General features: G+C 36.0%; 1 protein-coding gene across 1 annotated transcript in view; it reads right to left on the minus strand.

Annotated features, from left to right (window-relative positions):
* Positions 1-354: 354 nt before the first annotated feature.
* KCTD8 (potassium channel tetramerization domain containing 8) overlaps positions 355-20,671 on the minus strand; it is a 257,355-nt gene continuing 237,038 nt past the window's right edge. Inside the window, exon 2 of the mRNA XM_058546984.1 lies at positions 355-971. Coding sequence (XP_058402967.1) covers positions 511-971 — 461 coding nt within the window. The 3' untranslated portion in view covers positions 355-510. The remainder of the gene's footprint in view (positions 972-20,671) is intronic.

Consider the following 20,671-nt stretch of genomic DNA (forward strand, 5'->3'; position numbering starts at 1 on the left):
ATGTCTTGTGATTTATTTGTAACATTGTGCTCATGCAAAAATAATACTTGATTTATTGCATTAACATTTAAACAGTTTTGGATTTGAGTCCCCAAAACCATCATCTAACATTTTACTTGATGTTGCTTCATCCATACCGTCATTTCAGTTGGAGTGATATGCTGATTTGTTTTTGCTAAGTTATAAAATGACAAACATATCCAGTTGACCACAGTTCAAAAATCAAGATTCTAAGTTTCTCGATCATGCATATTTTTACTTTCATTCTCGCAAAATGGTTTGATCAGGTATACCATTTTGATTCAACATTTATTGGATTTCTTTTGTTTAGTCATATTTCTAAAAAACAACAACAACAAAAAGGAATGAAAGAAAATACTGTCCCACATCCACTGTTCACTAAAAGGAAGAGCAGCGAGAATCACACTGACCATTGTTAGGACACAGTCAGGCGGTGACATTGTAGTAAACATTGAACGTCATTGAAATACTGCAGGAATGTGATAATTACTACAACCCATACTTCTGTAACAGTTCAGACTGCCACTGGCGTTTGCGCTCTGGGAAATAATCTGGAATGTGGATTTTTTTAAAATCCTGAATACACTTTTTCATTTCTTCTTCCACACTTAGCTTCTCACAGACTTTCTTTTTGGAAAGATTTGTTTCCCGGGACTTGCTGATGAGTGTCTGAAAGAGTTCACTGTTTCTGCGTTTGTCTGGTGGGGGCATCCACTGCACAGGTGCTTTTTTGGAAGGGCGATCCAATGTTAAGGTGTTAGGTTGGTGAGCTGTTGCCTGCTGGGCACTGGGTGGGTTGTCCTGGGGAGTGCTCGCCTCTGAGTGGCTGTCACAACTGGAGGTGGAGAGCTCATTACAGGAAGTCCCACTTTCACTTCCTTTATCTGTGACCTTGTCATGTTTCCTATCTTCATGTTCTTGTTTAGGTGATACTATTTTCTGAGGTGGTCCTAAAAGGAAAAAAGGAGTAGAACGATTGAATAAGAAGTGAGAAGGTCAAATTAAATAAACTTTATATTTTCTGTTTTAAACCAAGAACAATTATCTTAAGAAAAGTGCTGTTTATTGCACTAGTTTATAGTTGAGGGATTAAATACAACACCTAGTGCCATTAGTGTACACCGAAACATGTAGCATGCATATTAATTATTTAGAACCATAAAGTCTAGGAGGTTTGCTTAATGAGCATTTCTGCCATAATAGGTCATTGATAACTTTATGCTAAAAAGAAGATTTTTGTTATTTTAGTTACGAGTTCCTGAAATCTGAAAAAGATATCATATGTAAATATTTTGCTAGTCCCATAACTGTTTCATTAGACAATTCATGTGTGTTCTAGCTATTGGCACTAAGTGCCCTTTGTGTATATATTTTGCCATTACAAAAGCAGAAAGTACCATTACTCTATTTTACAAAGTAGTAGTATTCTCCAGGCCCAGAAGTGCAATAGCATCATTTATGTCTCCAAGTGAGAGGCTGGTTTAAATCTTATCCTCAGTCTCTTAATCTTGTTTCCTGTCTATTTCCCTGGAGAGAATTACGAAAGTGCTCTAAGACATATATGTCCATAACATTATGGTGAAAAAATATAGTTGAAATATAGTATTCTCTTAAAATACAAGGCTTACCACTTGATGTAAATTACCTAGGAGGACAATTTTCAGAAAGTGATAGTTTGCCAAGATAATTATTTCAAATACACAAACAGTTTATTTCCAAGAGGGAGCATATTTTATTCTCCTTGACTCTGCCGTGGGATTAGAACCTCCATTTAACATTTATTGAGTACCACACATACCCAGAAGTATAATAAAACTTTGATTAACTGGAGCGCAAACATTCAGAAATATAAGTTACCCAAATCTTATTTTTTTTGTAGTCAACTTTTATGAACAAGTTATATAAATCACAATGGGGGGAAAGGCATCAGTATTTTAAAGCAATTGCCCAGAGCATTCTTCTGTGCAGCTAGAGTTGAGAACAACTGGTCTAATTCATAGGGTTTCAACCTTAGTCACATATTGGAATTGCCTAGATTATTGATGCCTTGGTCTTAACTCCAGACATCCTGTTTTAATGAGATGCTACCCTGCTGTCGGGCCATTTAATAGATCCAGGTGGTTTCCATGTGTAGCCAAGATTGTGAACCTTTGCTCAGTTTACTATATAGGAAATGAGTTAATAACCAATCTGCGTAGTTTATTTTACTTAGAAAGGTGAGGGAAACAAACCAACAAAAATACCTTTCATAAAGCACCTATTAAGGGCAACACACTGTTGGGTGCTATCACCAATTTTCCTATTTAAAATCATAAGAAATAAAAGTTGATACCAAACATTTAGTTGAGTGAGATTAAAGATTTAAAAAAGCTTTATAACTTTTTGGAATAATGAAAATATTCTATATCTTGACTGTAGCGTTAGTTACAGGAGTATATATATGTGTGAAAACTAACAGAATTGCATAGCTAAAATAGATGAGTTTTTCTTTATCTAAACTATACCTCAATTAATCTAACCAAAAACAAACAAACAAAAAAACCCAAAAACCTTAAAGAATATGTACATATTTGAGGGAAGGTCTTAACCAATATTTCATACTTACTTTGTCTGCAATACAGCAAAGCTAGAACAAATGCTGATGCTTATGAATGCTTAGTAAGAAAGTGCACTAATACATTTTAGAAGCATTTGCTTCTAAAACCGTGGATTAAAGAAAACAAAAACAAACAGTTTTTTTAAGCCCCTGCCATTTTCATTCATTGTAAGAGAGAATGGGGGTAAATCCGAGGGGTGGTGGTGGAGAACATGCACCTCTAACTCCTTGCTGACTTACTGAAATCCATTCTCTACCCTCTGTCCTTAGTGGTTGATGGGCACAAACTATATCCTTAGGCTCTCTTGCCTTCTGGCTTCCAGTTGGATCAGCCAATGACAAACACTGGCAAGACCATGCCCTTACTCCCCCATTCTCCTTCAGTATTTCTGTGATCCAGTTGCATCCCTGAACCAAGAAGCACAGACCTGTCTGGCAGCTCTCTCCACCTCCCTCTCACTTTTCCCCACTCTCTCCCTCCCCTCTCTCCAGATTCCATCAAACTGAGACTCACATCTTCAGGCCTACAGGTGTTAACCCTGTCCACTGTAACTAGCATGAGAGTATTTGCCACACTGTTGTAAACTGTCAATATTCAACTTTTCTCAAATTACCCAATTGGATGTACCTCCCTTTTCTTCCAGGGCCCTGACGGATATGCCCACACTGATCACCAACCATCCTCTCCATTGACTAGAGAGGTGTTACTTGTAGGATCAATTTTTCGTGGCACCAGATTTTAGTGGCGATAATATTGACCTGGAATGAAATTCTAGCTCTCTGGCAAATAGTCTTGTGGCCTTGAGCAAAATACTTAGACCCTTTAGGCGTCAGTTTCCTTATCCATAAAATGAGGTAGTAGTACTTTCTTCATAGGGTTATTTTGAGATTAAATGAAATACCATACAGAAGGGTTTAGTACAATGATTCTCAACAAGAAGAGTACATTGTAATTTTTTTTTTAATGTACAGATGTTCAGTCCCATCTCTGGAGATTTTTAAGTTTGCTGAAGGGTTGGTATGTGTGTGTTTCTGTGGAGGTCAAGGTGGTGGAGGAGGTGCAGCACATGTTTATCTAATTATCTTTATGGCTGAATGAGATCCCAAGCTAGGATGATGCCCACCAGCCTAGTACAACACAGCATGTCAATAAACGTTTTTTACCCTTTCTGTCAATCTTCTGCATTACTTTAACCAGAAATCCCTACAGAGGAATCTGTGATTTTCATTCCCAATAACGACTAAAGGATTAAGCTGCAAATACCTGGGAAAATCAATTTTATTCAAGGATAAATGAATGATGAGAAATCATTTCCTGTTAATAGGCAGGGGAATAGAGTGCTAGATAGAGATACCCAGGCAGAAAAATAATAACATCAGAGTGGAAGACAGAAGGAGGATACTAGGTACCACCAAAGCAAATGCTTCATGCTGTTTTTATTCACTGGGGAAAAAAATGCTTAATGACATATACTAGGGAGGATACGCAGTTATAGAAAGTCCATGCATTAGCTAAATAAATTATATACAGTTATCCCCAATGACATTGAAATTTACTTATGGAAATAAGCCTCCTCCCCCCTTCTCAACACACACACACACATACAGGAAGAAACTCCACAATAAAATAGAATGCAACATATGTGTGATGGAAATGAATTGCTCTTGTAGTGTAAGATAGAAGATCAAGGAAGACTTTTCTGAAGAAGGCACAAATCAGTTTAGCCAATGCAATTGTACTGAGTACCACTATGTTCCAGGCACTGTGCTAGGATCTAGAGGAGCTGCAAAGATGAGTAGGACGAACTCTCTGTTCTGGGGAGGCTCACAGGCTTACTCTACTTAACCACAAGTGGGGGAGGGCAAAAAGGTGCAGGGAAAAAGATTGCACATGTGTGGCCAAGGGTCTCCATAATTTTCTGGAAAGACAAGCTAAGATGCATGTCACACCAAATGGGCCCTATTTGAGACTAGCTTCCCCCCACCCCAATTCTTTCTCCATTTTCTTTGTCACTCTTTTTATCACCTGTATCTCTCCCTTCCCACCCCACCCCCACCTGGAATGTCAAATAAGATGCATCTGAAGGTGGTCTGAAATATGGTATATTTTATTGTATTTTATAACATAAAGTGTTTAAAACACATGGGGCACTTTAGAATATCTCCCACTGCAGAATTTAAACTCTATTTTTAAAAAAAAGGAGTGGGTACCTGAATTTACCATGATTTTAAGAGCTTCTTTTTTTTTAAGAACTTAAAAAAGGTACAGATATTAACAAGAATTAACAAGTATACACTTTTATTTTTCACTACATACTCCCATTTAACAAGCTATCTTTGGGCAAGGTGGACTCCCAATCAGGAGACGAAATAAGTTCAAATGTTTATATTATGACTTAAGGTAAAATGTTTAACTTTATTTTGTCTACACTTTTGAATGTATAGAATAATATGACAGTTCTCTGTATAAATAATTAGGGATAAGTAATAGTCTCTTTTGATTTATGTCAGAATTTTTGATGATATGTAATATATTTATTATTATTGCTATTTGATTAAGCGCACTTTATTTTTATTTATTTATTTATTTATTTTTTAATCTTTTGTTTATTGCAGTAACATTGGTTTATAACATTGTAAAAGTTTCAGGTGTACATCATTGTACTTCTATTTCTGCATAGATTACATCATGTTCACCACCAAAATACTAATTACAACCCATCACCACACACATGTACCGAATTATCCCTTTCACCCTCCTCCCTCCCCCCTTCCCCTCTGGTAACCACCAATCCAATCTCTGTCCCTATGTGTTTGTTTATTGTTGTTATTATCTACTACTTAATGAAGGAAATCATACGGTACTTGACCTTCTCCCTCTATTGTGAATAACGCTGCAATGAACACAGGGGTGCATGTACCTTTGCAAATTGGTGTTTTCAAGTTCTTTGGATAAATACCCAACAGTGGAATAGCTGGATCATATGGTAGTTCTATCCTTGATTTTTTGAGGAATCTCCATACTGTTTTCCATAGTGGCTGCACCAGTTTGCACTCCCACCAGCAGTGTATGAGAGTTCCCTTCTCTCCACATCCTCTCCAACACATGTTGTTTCCTGTCTTGTTAATTATAGCCATTCTGACGGGCGTGAGGTGATATCTCATTGTAGTTTTGATTTGCATTTCCCTGATAGTGATTTTGAACATCTTTTCATGTGTCTGTTGGCCATCTGTATATCTTCTTTGGAGAAATGTCTGTTCAGGTCTTTTGCCCATTTTTTAATTGGGTTGTTAGTTTTTTTGTTGTTGAGATGCATGAGTTCTTTATATATTTTGGAGATTAAGCCCTTATCAGATGTATGGTTTGCAAATATCTTCTCCGCCTTTAAATAATTACTGATATGAGTGGATCTGAACTGGAACTAAAATACAATAATAAAATGATTTATGTGTTTTTTAGATATGAAATTTAAGAAAAATAAATGAATTCGGAGGAAATAATGATTTACTCTAGTTACCTAGTCTTTTTGTGGATGTCTGCTAATTGTAGGCTTCTAGGGATAATTTAAAACTTTAATTTTACATCATTCCGTTCAATGATCCAAAGCCACTTGAAATGCCTTAAGCACAACATGAATGATATTTTAAATAACACTAAGTCCTGCATATATGGGAACATCATGACAGTCAGAAACTTCTCTGTGTCTCTTCAACTAGTAATAGAATCAAATATACACCTAAATGATCTTGCCCAAAGCATTTTGCCCTGTGAGTCAGAGCACCAATCAGACTTAGTATAAGAAAAGAAAATGGAATGTGATTTGGTGGTCTTATCAGCTAGGCTTTCTTCCATCACATGAAGAAACTCACTAATTATTAAAGAGTAAGCAACGAATGAGTGAATCAGCAAGTCTCATACCTATTTAAGACCTAACTTTAAAAGGAGTTAATTATTTAAAAGTGTCCAATACATATGTACACCTAATAACTTTCCAGTATTTAGACAATTAAATCTTCCATTTTTCATTCGGCTATTTGCCATTAAATAGACTAGAATTTTCATCGAGAGTCGATCATCTTTCAGGGGGAATTATAGCCTTACCTAGGAGACTTTCAAGCCAACTACCTAAGTCATGCCTCGCCACTATTACTTTTTTAAAGAACAGTCAGTATACACACACACACATTATATTCATTTATTATGCTCACATTTTTCTTCAATGTGGGAATAACTTTGGAAGATCTGGTTTTGACCTTGGCTTAGCCATTTTAAGCAAGTACTTTGTGCTGGTCACATAACCTCTCTAATATTTGGTCCTTGTTGGTTAAAATTTGGGAGTTGGCCCCTATGTTCTTTTATGTTATAAAATTCTGTTATTCTATATAACATAATGAATAGGAAGAGATTTTCCCGGCTATAAAATTCTAATTAAATATAAAACATTAAAGAGTTACCATAGAAATTACCTCTTAGAATGGGGAAAGAAATTCAATTTCCACCAAAGTACTTCACAGAACTACAAGGTTAAAAGATAACTTTCTGTAAGTTTATTGATAGGAAGTATAGTCCTAGAAGATATTATCAACTTACCTTTGTTTCATTTAATCTATTCTTGTCATTGAAATGTCAGCAATAAGAATGATGCTTAAGGCAACACAGTGGAGACTGGGTGGGCTAGCACCCTAGTTCAACAACTTACGAGGTGTGTTTTCTTGGGCAAGTTACTTATGTTCTTGAGGCCTGTTTTCCATGTTTAAACCTCATAGAGTTGTAGCAAAGATTAAATAATCTAACACATATAAAGTACTTAGGATGTGCCTGGCATGTATACATACTCAAAATGTTAATTATTATTATTCAGCATAAATATCCAGTGCTATTTGGCCATAGTATGGCATATTTGTTCATTTGAATATTGAGAGTACTGATTAAGGAATCCAAATACTTCCATTCTAATTTTGGCTCTGCACGTGATACCTACAAACATATGAATTGCAAGAAAGACTCTAAGCCTCTTTAGGCCTCAGTATTTTATCTATTAAAAATGAAATAAGAATAGCAACATCTAGTCACATGGCTATAAGAAGAAAGGAGGTAACGTACATCAAAGCAATTTTGCTGTAAAGTTCTCTATAATAGATTTGAGGCTATTAAGTATTAGATTTTCATGTCCAAAAAAGAACTTATTTGAGAAAATAAAACACAAAAGTTCTAAGTTATTAAAATGTGTGAATTAAAAGCAATAGTAAAAGCATTACATTAAACAAAATAAAACAAATTGGTATCACAATCGGCCAAAACTTGTAAAATTGGGCAAAATAGGGCTTTCAATTAATTTCATTGGGTTTTATTACACTGATATAAAAAGGAGGAAATGCTAGCTTTTCCAAGTCATTTGGGTAGATAGTGTAGTACAGAAACTAAACGTTAATGCTTTCGTCTTTATAAAAGGCACATGACATCTGAGTAGTTTTGTGTGTGGGCACGTCCAATAAGAGGACTTACATACTTTTTCTTTGAATACATAAGCATTTCCAAATGAAGTCTAGGTGCACAACTGCACACTTGAAAACATCTTTTATTTTAATCTCTTTACCTGGCTAGTGATGACAAAAAAAGACTGAATATGTAAAATGTGTCTGCAACAGGTACAATTCCCAGAAGAGATATTACCCTTTAATAGTACTAAATTCAATGGTGTGTAAATGGTTATGTGGTACTTGAACAGAATGAACTGATCCATCTTCACTATTAGCACCACATGCCTCTAAGTATTACGTGGTTGAGTCAAAAGGGAAAAATCTCCATGTTGATTTGATAAACCTTTGTTGTGCACCTGCTATGTACCAGGGATAGTGTTAGTTATAAGGGGACGGACACACACACACACACTCACACAGTCCCTGATATCAAGTAGTTCAGGCTAAAGTTTGCACAGGACATGAAGGAGAGAGCTGGTGTCAATTGTGACTGGAGTGAGCTAAGGAATGGGGGATCGTTTTTAATTTACTAGTTAAATTCTCACAATAAATTGAACCTTAAAGGTCATATAGGAGATGCGTTCATCTTAGGGTAAAAAGGCTATTTAAATGAATAAAAGTTAATTTTTATATGAGAAAAATTAAACATTTATTTGTGTTTTCTATAATCTTTACTATCATTACTTAACCACTTTTATGGATAAGGGGAATAAAAGAGAAAAGAAAAGTAAAGAAGTGTAATTTGAAAAGAGAAACGTCGTGGTATTCCTTTTTTCATACTGACATGACTGGCCACTAACCCGCTCTTCTGATTCTCTTGTACCTGTTAACGTTATATTGTACTTATTTATTTATAATGTGTCTCCCAGTCAAAAAGAGTAAATGTCTTGAAGGCAGAAACTGTGCCTTTCTAGCCTACCGTGAACCCTCGATCAGAGTAACTGCTTAACCAAATCAATAAAATGACCTGCACTCCTCTGAATTTCTATAGTATACACTATTGACTGTATCATTCAATCAGTACTTAGCATTCACTAACTTTTTTGTTACTAAATATTCGCAGAGTAGTAAGAATGCTCCCACCATCCCCACACAGTTGTCCATCCCAAAGGCACACATCTGGTGTCCTATCTTCCTCAAAAAGGTTATAATTTCCATGAGGGCAGAGACTGCGTATTATGTTTCCTTTCATCACTCAGACAGGTCAGGAGCCTGATTATTTTTATCATTGAATCAAAAATACTAATAAAGTGAATAAGGAAATGTAGCATTAGGAAAAAATGTGAGAGAAAATATATGTTTAATGAAACAGATATGGGAGGAGGTTTTTAAAAGTAATCTTAGTGCCTTCCTCCCATTCTATAAATCTGTGTCTTCCTATTAGTTATCTCTGTAGATGATATCCAAGGTCACCTTTGGCTACCCAGTGGATTCATCTTTTATTTCCAATTACTTTCCAGATCTTATTAATTCTACCCTTACAGGGGCTCTTGAATGTACCCCTTCATTTCTGTTCCCATTTTCACCTTATAACTTTAAAACTCTACAACAGGTTTATCGTTCTTTCTTATTGTGTCTCTTAGCCAGTTCTCTGGCTCCACTTGAGCACCATTTCAAACTATTTTCCACGCCATTGCTAAGTAAATATTTCTAAAGTCTAATTCCATCAGGTATATCGTTTGCACAAAAACGTTCTAAATAGTTCCTCTGCACACAAGGAAATTTGAATACCACATTTGGCATTGAGGACTGTCCTCCATGTGATCCAAATGATTATCCCAGCCCATCTTGCAGTGCTCTCCATAGAGCGGCCAAAATACATTTGTTGTTTCTGGTAAACACCTTACTTTATCCATGCCTATTTCCCTCCCTCTGGACTATATTCCTTCCTTGCTACATACCCTTCAAAGCCTGTTCCAAAGGATGCTTTCAGCATAAAACCTTCCATTCTCACATTTGGATATGATTTCTTACTCTCTTAGTGACCCATAGCTGTTTGTTTGAATCTATCTCAAAGTACTGAGACTATTCTGTCTTAATAGTTTATTTCTGCACTAATTTTAACTTTCATCCCTGTGTTCTGCCCCACAAAACCCACACACAAACACACATACAAACTATGTTATTCACTATTGAACAGAGGTTCTTTCTTTTTATCTTTGTATTTTCTGGAGCACCACACTCACGACTAGGCTCATAACAATTTGGTAACTGTTTATTGAACTGAATTAAATGAAATTGGTATTATCTACAAAAGAATGTCAAAGCACATAGGGAATTGTTTTATGCCCAAAGAAGTTCGTTTTTCTTTTTTGTTTTTGTTTAACTAAAAAAAAAAAAAATCAACCCAAGCATAACTAAGCTTACAGGATGTAACAAAAACAAAGAAAAAGGGAGGGAAAAGGAGATGAGGCTTTTGCAGTGAGCCATAAGAAGGGCTTCACCATCTCTCTAGTTAGTGAAAATATTCCTTCGGGAAGGTCCCTATATTATCTCTTTTAGGTTATTAAAGAGAAACAAAAAGTACGTGGGAACCATAAATAATAAGGAAAAACAATTTGTTTTACTCTGCGGAAGAATTCTACATCACTTACGTGATGGTACCTCATGTTTGCACCTAAATATTTCTAGTAGAAAAGGTATTTATGTGTTCGCTTGTCCCTTCAGAAGCCCTGTCACATGCAAAATGGTTACAGACACCTTGCAAGAGGTCTACATTTAAAACTAATCCCACACTTCATTCATGAGAACTAGGATCCTGTGGCACAATCACCATTTTTGTGTTTAAAACAAAAACAAAAAAAAACCCAAAAAGCAAAACTCCATAAAGATGCGCAGGCTTATTTTGGAGCCTGGAATTAGGACCTGCTCAATCTCAGGTTCTCACTTCCAAAGCAACCATTCCTTAATCGATACTGTCAGAGTTCTTTTCCACATCCTTAGGTGGCCACCTTCTACTGGCCTTCTTTTGCACAGGTATATACTGTATGAGAGGGATGATTTATCTGGTTTTCAAATTTGTGAGCACAAGCCTACTCTTGCTTGTTCCACATCTGTAAACCGTGGATCATAACACCTACATGCTGCTCGGCAAGGATTAATAAGAGGTTGCATCTACAACACCTCTGATAGCTCTGGGAGGAAAAAAAAGCGCTCTGTAAATACAGGTTGGGGGCGCACTTATGACATGCTGTGTATAACAAATTTATATGAACATAAAACCATGCTGGTTGTACATTATCGTTGCCTGTTATAAAATACTAAGCAGCTGTCTCAGGCCCGAGAAAAACTCTCGATGACAATGGCGGGGGCAGAGGTTGCGAGGAGGCAAAAACAGGCTAATACTCTTGGGTTCCAGGAGCAGTAGCGATTATAGGCAGAAAGTCAGAGTTGAAGAGGTTTTTATTTGTCTGATCTCTTCAGATCTTGGGTGCCTGCCTACCAACAAGCGTTTTCAAGTACTTCCAACAACAGTCAGCAAGAGGCAACTTCTTAGAGCTGCCATACTATTTAATGTAAGTGCCACTTCTTTTTACATCGAGATTTATAGAAGTCTGCTTATTATGGAGGCAAATTGGTACAGAATCACTACAATGAGTGAAAAATGGAAGCATATATGCTCACAGTAGAGTTTAATTTCATGTCATGTGACAACAACAACAAAAATGCTCAGTCTTTGAACAAGTAGCAAAACTGTGCCTGAAGTGAAGTTTTGACATCTACTATCTGGATGCCAAAATGTGTCTTTAAGACTCGTTTTCCTATTCTGCCTAAGAGGGGTTAAAAGTATGGTAACTCCCTCCTAGAGTTGCTTTAAGTAAAGATATGTATGAGAAAGAGCCTTATAGTAGCTGAAAAGTGGTCTCAGAAAAAGTATCAGGTCTCAATCTCTGGAACCTGTAAATGTCATTTATATATATATATATAGACAAAGTCTCTGCAGATGTGATTAAGGATTTTGAGATGGCGAAATTATTCTAGATTATCTGGCTGGGCCCTGAATTCGGTCACAGGCATCCTTACAAGAAGGAGTTGGAGGGAGATTTGATATACATAGAGGAGGAGGAGGCAATGTGGCTACTGAGTCAGAGATTGGAGTGATGCTGCTAAAATCACAGAGTGCCGGCAGCCACAGAAGCTGGAAGACACAAGCAACAGACTTTCCCCTAGAAACTCTGGAGGCAGTGTGGCCCCGCTGACACCCTGATTTCATCCCAGTGAAACTGATTTCAGACTTCAGGCTTCTGGAACTGTAAGAGAATACATTTGTGTTGTTTTAAGTCACCAAATTTGTGTTAATTTGTTACAGCAGCCATTGGAAATGAATACAAGTTTACTTAGTCTAATATCTGGCCCTTGGTAGATGTTGACTTACGGTGTCTTATATCTGTGAACATAATATTTATTCTTAATAACTATATGATATTGGAACTGAATGATAGGATCTTTGTTTCTCTATTAAAATACAATCTCTTGCAGTCTCTGCCAGACTGTAATCCTATTTCTTTTTCAACTAATAGCCCTTAAAATTTTGGAAAACAGTTATCATTTCTAGTTGAAGTTTTTCCCCAATTATATAGATCAACCATTATTTGCATAATGAGGTTTATAGTTTCCTCACATCACATCTGTTCCCACAATACACTCTTGTCTCTCTTTCTACACACACACACAGACACACACACTCAGACACTTCTCCCCTCCACATACACACATTGTATATATATATATATATGTAATCACAGAGCTGTCTCTTATCTATAACTGATTCCACACACATGTCTAGCAGCTGATCATTCCTTGAAGCTCCAAGCACTGTGATTCTGAACATCTCCTAAACTTCAAATACCATATGCCAAAAAATTACCTCACCATTCTTTCCCTATAAACCAGTTCCTCCTCCTATGTTTTCTATGTTATAAAAGCATCATGATCTTTTTAATTACCTAGGTTTGAAATCTTGGAGTCATCTTCATTACTCCTATTCCTACCCCTCTATTGCTTCCCTCCTCATATGAACAGCTACCCAATCCTATTGAGTGTCCTTAGATAATGTCTCAATAATTTCCCTCATCTTAAGTCTTCACCCTCACAATTATGATCCTCAGTAACTCTTACTGAACCTATTGCAATGACTTCCTATCCTCTTACTGAATCTATTGCCATGACCTTCTAGAGATCTCTTTATCTCTAATCTCTACCTCCTGCTATCCACACTAAGATCCCAGCTACGTATCACTGAAACATAGCTTTTATTGTAGTACCTGTTCTCAGAGAATGTCAATGGCTTTCAGAAACATATCCAAATCTCTTAGCCCACGAAACAAGACTTTCCATGGTGTTGTCCCAGTTTAAACTTCAAAACTCATTTTCTATTACTCCCATCCTCTATTCAGGCCAAATTGGAGACATTAATATCATCCTAAATACCACATGTATTCTTGTCTTCAACTCTTCACCTATGCAAATGATAGGCTGATTTCTGTTTTGTACCATATTTACATATATGGAGTAAATTCTTTATTGGCTGTGTATATGTGTGTCTGAGAATATACTTGGTGCCCCTGACTATCTTATGTAACAGACTCCAAGCCCCAGGCTACAGGAGTGGATTTATAACCTAGACTGGGCAAATCATAATACCTTACCAACCCAGCCCCATAATCTAAGGCAAGGATGAGGGTTGAGAGGCAAGTAATCTGGGTAGTTCAATAACAGGAAATCCCTGGGATACTTTAAATTGTTGATGAAGGGAAAGAAAGAGAAGGCCTTTACATGTCTAGCCAAAAAGCTCTCAGATATGACTGCAGGTGACTAGTCTGTCAGCTACCATACTGCCAACTACAGTAGAAGAGAATGAGAGCTGAAAGGGAGTCTTAGGAATGTTTGGGTGTCTGACTCAGTAATCCCTCTGGCCAGCACCAACTGTCAGATAAGTATTTTAGACCAATTAAAATATTAATTTAATCAGAAAAATCCTTTTCCTAAACCTGTTTAGATATTTTATTAGATGCGAATAACCTTGAAATATAACTGAAACCTTTCTTCCCAAAGCAAGTTGAACGATGTATTGGTTGTATTTCTCATTAGAGAACTCTAATATTTAATGCTTCATGCATAAACTTAATTTTTTTAGTGCACATTTTAAGTTACTGATCAGAAAAGCTAGGGAAATTTAGAGGGAGTTAGGCAGAAAAAAACATAATTAGCGTGTATTTATGAGTAAATCATTATAATAGCAATATATACAATTTAAGGAATCCCAGAGATTTACTTCTATTCTACTAACAGGGCCATGTGCCCCCATCTCGGCCTTAGAACTTGTGACCAGGGTAGGGAAGGCACTATGATTGTCCTAGACTAAGCTCCTCATCCATTCCTGTGTCCTGAGGGAAAAGGTATGTTTTAAGAAGTAGATAGCGCAAGGTCAACATAAAGATACACACACACATACACACACACACACTCACACAAAGCCAATATATACACACTTTATGGTGGAAGTGTGGTTAAATACAGAAATCAAGATGTTTTGTAATAAAATAAGTGTTTCACACCCTTCCAGAGCAAGATGTGATGGTGTTATCTTTTCCTGTGTAGCCACTAGTTAAAGGAGATCATGAGCTTAGAGAAACAAACCTTGTAACGCAACCAGGACAGTTTTACTTAGTTTATATTTTACCAAGTGAGCCCAAGGCTGTAATAATATTGTACGTTTACTGAACACTTACTACGGGCCAGGCAACATGCTAAGTAGCATCTCATTTACATCTCACAATAACTTTATAAAGTAGGCACCTATTATGCCTATTTTAAACATGAGGAAACTGAGGCTTGGGGAGGTTATGTAACTTGATGGGGTCCCATTTGGAAGTGGCAGAGACAGGATTCAGATGGAGATTTGTCAGACATCAGAGCTTATGCTGAGTTTCAGAAATCCTGAAAATGGTGTTTAAACCAGCTTCCCTGAAATCCTAAACTAGAGCTACAATTGCTCATGAATTTCAAGCCCTATTAAGATTAAACTGAGATGCATATCTGTAAAAGGTTTGGGATAAAAGTGCTTAACTATACCTGAGTGTTAGAATTTCTTTAGATTAATTTGCAATATAGTATTATTTTATACCCTATCTAGCTATTTTAACAAAAAATAAATTAAATTGACTAAACGTATGAAAACGTGAACTGTGCTTTTTAACTCAGTTCCTTGTGATCAAAGCACTTTAACCAGGCAATCTCTGCTTATCAAACTTAAGATTTTTCCCATTTCAAAACAAATGCTTATGTTGCAATATCCTCTGAAATGCATGTTGTTGTGAATTCAGACCAATAACAAAAGGTTCTTTTACATTAACTGGATAGGCACAGGTCAAGAAGCAAGTACGGTTTAAAGGAAAATTATATATTTAAGATATGACTTCTACTATAAAATTTATAGGGTGAATATAATTTGGAAAATAGATAAGAAGATGTAGAATTATAGCAGAGAAGGAACAGAAAGGATGAGGGAATTATCTTAGGACTCATGACTTGTCAGGTACTAGAATTTCCAAAATATCAGAATTACATTTGTACAATAAGGCACCTTTTAGACTGAACCTTTCAATGATGTGTACCTCTTGATCAGGAAAGGTTCTGACATAAGGTCAGAAATTTCTGCTAAGAGCTTTCAGAGCCTAATTAAATAATTAGTAGATTCTGTCAGGGTTGAGATGCCTTGAACTTTTCATGTCACTTTATAGGGCACTTTAGTCTAAACCTAATATTTCAATGGCAGTAGTAACATCAATCTTCCTTTCTGACATTAAAGCCTTAAATAATAAAAGTGGAGAAGTAGTGCTAATGAAACCATTACAAGATAAAAAGATGCACTGCTAACACCTTCCACAGGGATCAATCAAAATAGCTACGTAAAGGAGGAATTTGCCCTGGGAATACTTTTGAAAAACCATGTTTAATTACAAGATATGTTAATGGTCATTCATTAAAAGCTTGAAGATAGACAGATATATACGAAGCATTAGTAATAGAAGATGCTCCCAGAGTGATGCATACTGAATAACTCTCCATGAAATGCTGAGAACACAGGATTCACAGAAACAAATATTCTGCTTTGACGTTAAGTAGTTCGGTGAAAGTAATCTGGGGTGGTCACTATTTGTTCACTTTACAAAACTTACTTAGACAAATTATGTACAATTCGAAGGAAAAATTCAAATATATGCATTCCTTTTAGGGCAAAGATTTCCACAACAAAGAACTAAACTAGAGCTATAATTACTCAGTTACAAGGAATGTATATAAAGATCACTAATTAATTGGGAATTATGATTTACAGTATAATTGATTTTAATACTATTGTGACTGTATATCAGCATTAGAGAAGTACAAGAAAATATGTTTAATTAATGATTAAAGACTCATAACTCCTTTCCTTGAATGGCTGGCTGCTCCATTTACCTTTAAGGTGTTGTGAACAATTTTGCTTGCAAAATTGTAAGATCAAGGCCAAAGATCATATACAAGACTGAGAAGATTCTGATTTTGTAGATCAAAGAGCAAAAGATAATTGTTAATGTTTGTTTTTCATTGGTCTTGTTCTGTCAGTTTACCCTTTTTGTTTACATTACTAAAAATATGCATATAACTAGAGTGAAACTTTATAATTAAAATCTTCAGTATTATGTGTTAAAATTGGTCTAGCCTTTAAACACTTATTATTAATAACAAAATATTACTTCATAATTCAATTTTTGGCAATACAAGTTTTATTAAAAATATTACTGGGGCTGGCCCCGTGGCATTGTTGTTAAGTTCAGGGTGTTCCACTTTGGCAGCCCAGGTTCACAGGTTTGGATCCTAGGCATGGACCTACACCACTTGTCAGCCATGCTGTGGCAGCAACTCACATATAAAGTAGAGGAAAACTGGCACAAATGTTAGCTCAGGGCTAATCTTCCTCAAGCAAAAAATGAGGATGATTGGCTACAGATGTTAGCTCAGGGCTAAACTTCCTCAGCAAAAAAAAAATGTATATATTACCTTTTAGCACCATGCATTCTAGAGATCTCAAAGTAATTATAAGGAAAAATGAATTAAATGCACATCACTTTTATTAGTACTATATTTATAGAAAATCACCAGGGAATATGGACTCATGCTTGATGCTATAAAGACTACAGAACATATTCTTCCCTAATGTAATATAGTCTAGAAGAGACAGAAAAAGAAATGAAGGAGATTGAATCAAGACGGCAGGCCATTTTTTTGTATTTCTCAATCTCTTATAAAACCCTTTTAAAATGTTATGGTAGGGGTGGTGGGGAAGTAGGAGAGAAAAAGAGAACAAATGAGCTAAATCCTTGACAGTGCTAGAAAACAAGAAAGCCATCCTGAACAGAACAGATATTGGGAAAATTCTGGATGACAGAAAGCACATGGAATCAGTGTAAAGAAGAGTAGAAAAAACATTAGCTTAAGACACTGACAGGAAAAAATAAAAAATAAAGAATGATTTAGCGAAACTCAAAGCCCAGAGTAAACTAATAAAAAGAGATGGAAGGAATCTTGGGTCAGTTGTCAGAAGCCTTGGCCTTGTTTATATGGCTGGGTTGGTCCATTTCACTAAGTAGAAGGCAGCAGAGGCACAGATCCCAGGACAAAAATACAACTGTTCTCTAAAGAGAGTCAACTAAATTTCCAAGGATAATTCCTTCAGTGGATGAAGGAGCAGGGATTTGAGGTAATTCCAGATCTCTGCCATAGGTGAGGAGGTGGATGGGGTTGTAAAGAAGAAAGGTGATCTACCCAGTCAAAAGACAAACTAACAGAAATCTCTCCTTGATTTGACTGCAGGTGAGAGGTGGGTACTATGTATGTGTAGTTGGGATGGCCTCAGTCTACATACCAGCTAAATATCAATGCATTCTAAAATAAGGTCATCCAGTCAAGACATACTACCCCTTCTCCCCAGTGAGGTAGAGCCCAGGCACTAAAATATCCTGTTGGAGAAAGAGATCTGAAAATCTGCTGAGTTAAACCCATGCCATCTACCTACACTAAGCAACTTAGCCATTCATTCATTAATATAAACAGAAAAAAAAATGAATAGACATTTTAAATAAACAAGAGCATTAAAGAGAAGGACTTGGATAAACAACAAAAAGATTTTTGCGGGAACAAATAGAGATAGTTAGGGAATAGAAGAGAATTTTAAAAATTCTACTTAGAATCCTCAGAGAGAAATGAGAGAATATTAAATCTTTAAAGAGTTGACAACTAATAAATAATATTTCTTGGGACCTAAATATTTTACTGAAAAAGAAAAATAAGTGATAAAATGAACACACAGAAGAACATGGCTAAAAATCAAATTAATAATCTGGAATAAAATGTCACGGAAATTTCTTAGAATTTGCAGCAAAATGATACGTAGGTAAGTATGAAATGAGAATCAATCCAGCGTGTCCATATCTAACTAACAGGAGTTCCTAAAAAGAAAGATTAGAGTGAAAGCAGTGGCAATAATAACAAAAGAAATTATAGAAGAAAAACGTTCATAGTCTATAATAGGCATAACTTTCAGACTGAAAGTTTCAAGCAATGTAAACTAAAAAACAAAAAAAAAGCCATGCCCAAATGCTTCTTGGTAAATTTTGAAAATTCCAAGGGAAAAGAGAGAATCCTAAAAACTTGCAGAGGAAAATAAAGTATCCTACAGACAAAAGATTAAGGAAAAGTTTGAGCTTGAAAATTTCACTAACCACTCTGATTTCTAGGAGACCATGAGTCAAAACCTTTGAAAATTTTAGGAAAAATCGTTTGAAGTTAGAGAGCTATCTCCAGTCACTTTAGCATTCAAATGTAGAGGTTACTTGTGAAGACACTCAAACATTTTACCATCCGTAAATCCTCACTGAAAGAATTTGTCAAGATTACACTCCAACAAAAATGAAAATGAGCTCATTAATTCATTGATTCATACATTTAAGAAGTGTTTATTAAGAGCCAATACATGGAAGACATCTTGCTAGACAATGGGAAAAATATGGAGAATGTACAAGGATGTTTAATTTATGTAATGCTGAAGACGGATATTCATTTAAACATTACACAAAATAATGCAGAATTATAACTACAATAAGAGCTGTGTTAACTGATATCATGATAGCATATTTTTGGAAGTTACATTTTCCAAAATGTAAAAGAAGGGCTTCTCTCAGGAAGGGATCGTGAAAGTAAAGAAATCACGGGAGGTACTGGATGACTAGGGAAGAGGGGAGCAAGAACTAAGAGCACGTGTAAGGATCCATTTGCATGGAAGCAGGAAAAGCTGTAAGAACTAAATAAAGGCAGCACTGATGGAGTGTGCCCCAAGTTGAACCACAGAGGCTGCAGACCATTCAAATTCTTATAAGGCACTATAAAGAAATTTAGCACTTGTTTAGTAAAAGAAGAGAGGACAGCAAAACAATTTAAGTCAGAGAGGAGATAGGGAACAAGATCAAATTTGTATTTTGTACCCATCACCCTGAAACGAGCAAGGAATGGCTTGGGAGGGGACTGTGTGTAGGCAGAAAGGGCAACAGCAACTAGAAGCTTTCCCTTGTTTCCTAGATGAGAGGACACACTAGAGTAAAGTCTTAGTAGTGGTGGTAGTGGTGGTGACGGAGAGAAGTGAAAAAATATTACAGAATTTTAGGATATAAAAACCAAGAGGATCTGGTGACGAATTGGCTGTGGGTAAGAAGAAAGAGTTGTAAGGGAAATGGATGTATCAGTGATGACACTTAGGTATCTGGCCTTCATGATAGATTGGATGGTTCTTCCATATTGAGGTGGTAGATGTTGGAGGACAACTAGGTTTATGAGGAAAAAATCATGAATTCATTTGTGGTGAGCCTATTGAATTTAGACAGTTTAACACATCCAAGAGGAAATTCAGGTATGCTTTTGAACATATACTTGTCTGTATCTCAGAAAAGAAGATTGGCCCCCGAGTCCAAGAAAGAAGGCAAAGAATATAAGAAAAATTGTTAAAAACAGAAATCACTAAGTCATAATATAAACATGGTTATATTAGCAATCTGGAACCAAGATCTAAATGATTACAACAGGGAAAGGGAGGGAGCTGAGAGGAAGTACTGTAATAGCATACTAAGCATATTGTCTTATTGGGAAGGAGAATATAGATGCTGATTAATTCTATATATTATTGGAAAATATGTGAAGTATGTGTTAAAATTTTTAAACTACTAAAAGAATAAAAATACAAGGCATGCATGGAATAATTATTAGCAAAAGCTAAAATGGAACAAAATAAATGAAAAATAAAACATAATATACTATAAATTATCAAAGACAAAAAAAAATCAAGCCAAAAAAGTAGTAAATTGAAAATGCAAGGAGGATCTTTATTTTTTTTTTCTTTGTGAGGAAGATCGGCCCTGAGCTAACATCTGCCAATCCTCCCCTTTTTTTTGCTGAGGAAGACTGGCCCTGGGCTAACATCCATGCCCATCTTCCTCCACTTTATCTGGGATGCCACCACAGCATGGCTTGACAAGCGGTGCA

This window comes from Diceros bicornis, chromosome 8 (assembly GCF_020826845.1).
Source record: "Diceros bicornis minor isolate mBicDic1 chromosome 8, mDicBic1.mat.cur, whole genome shotgun sequence".
Classification (NCBI taxonomy): Eukaryota; Metazoa; Chordata; class Mammalia; order Perissodactyla; family Rhinocerotidae; genus Diceros; species Diceros bicornis.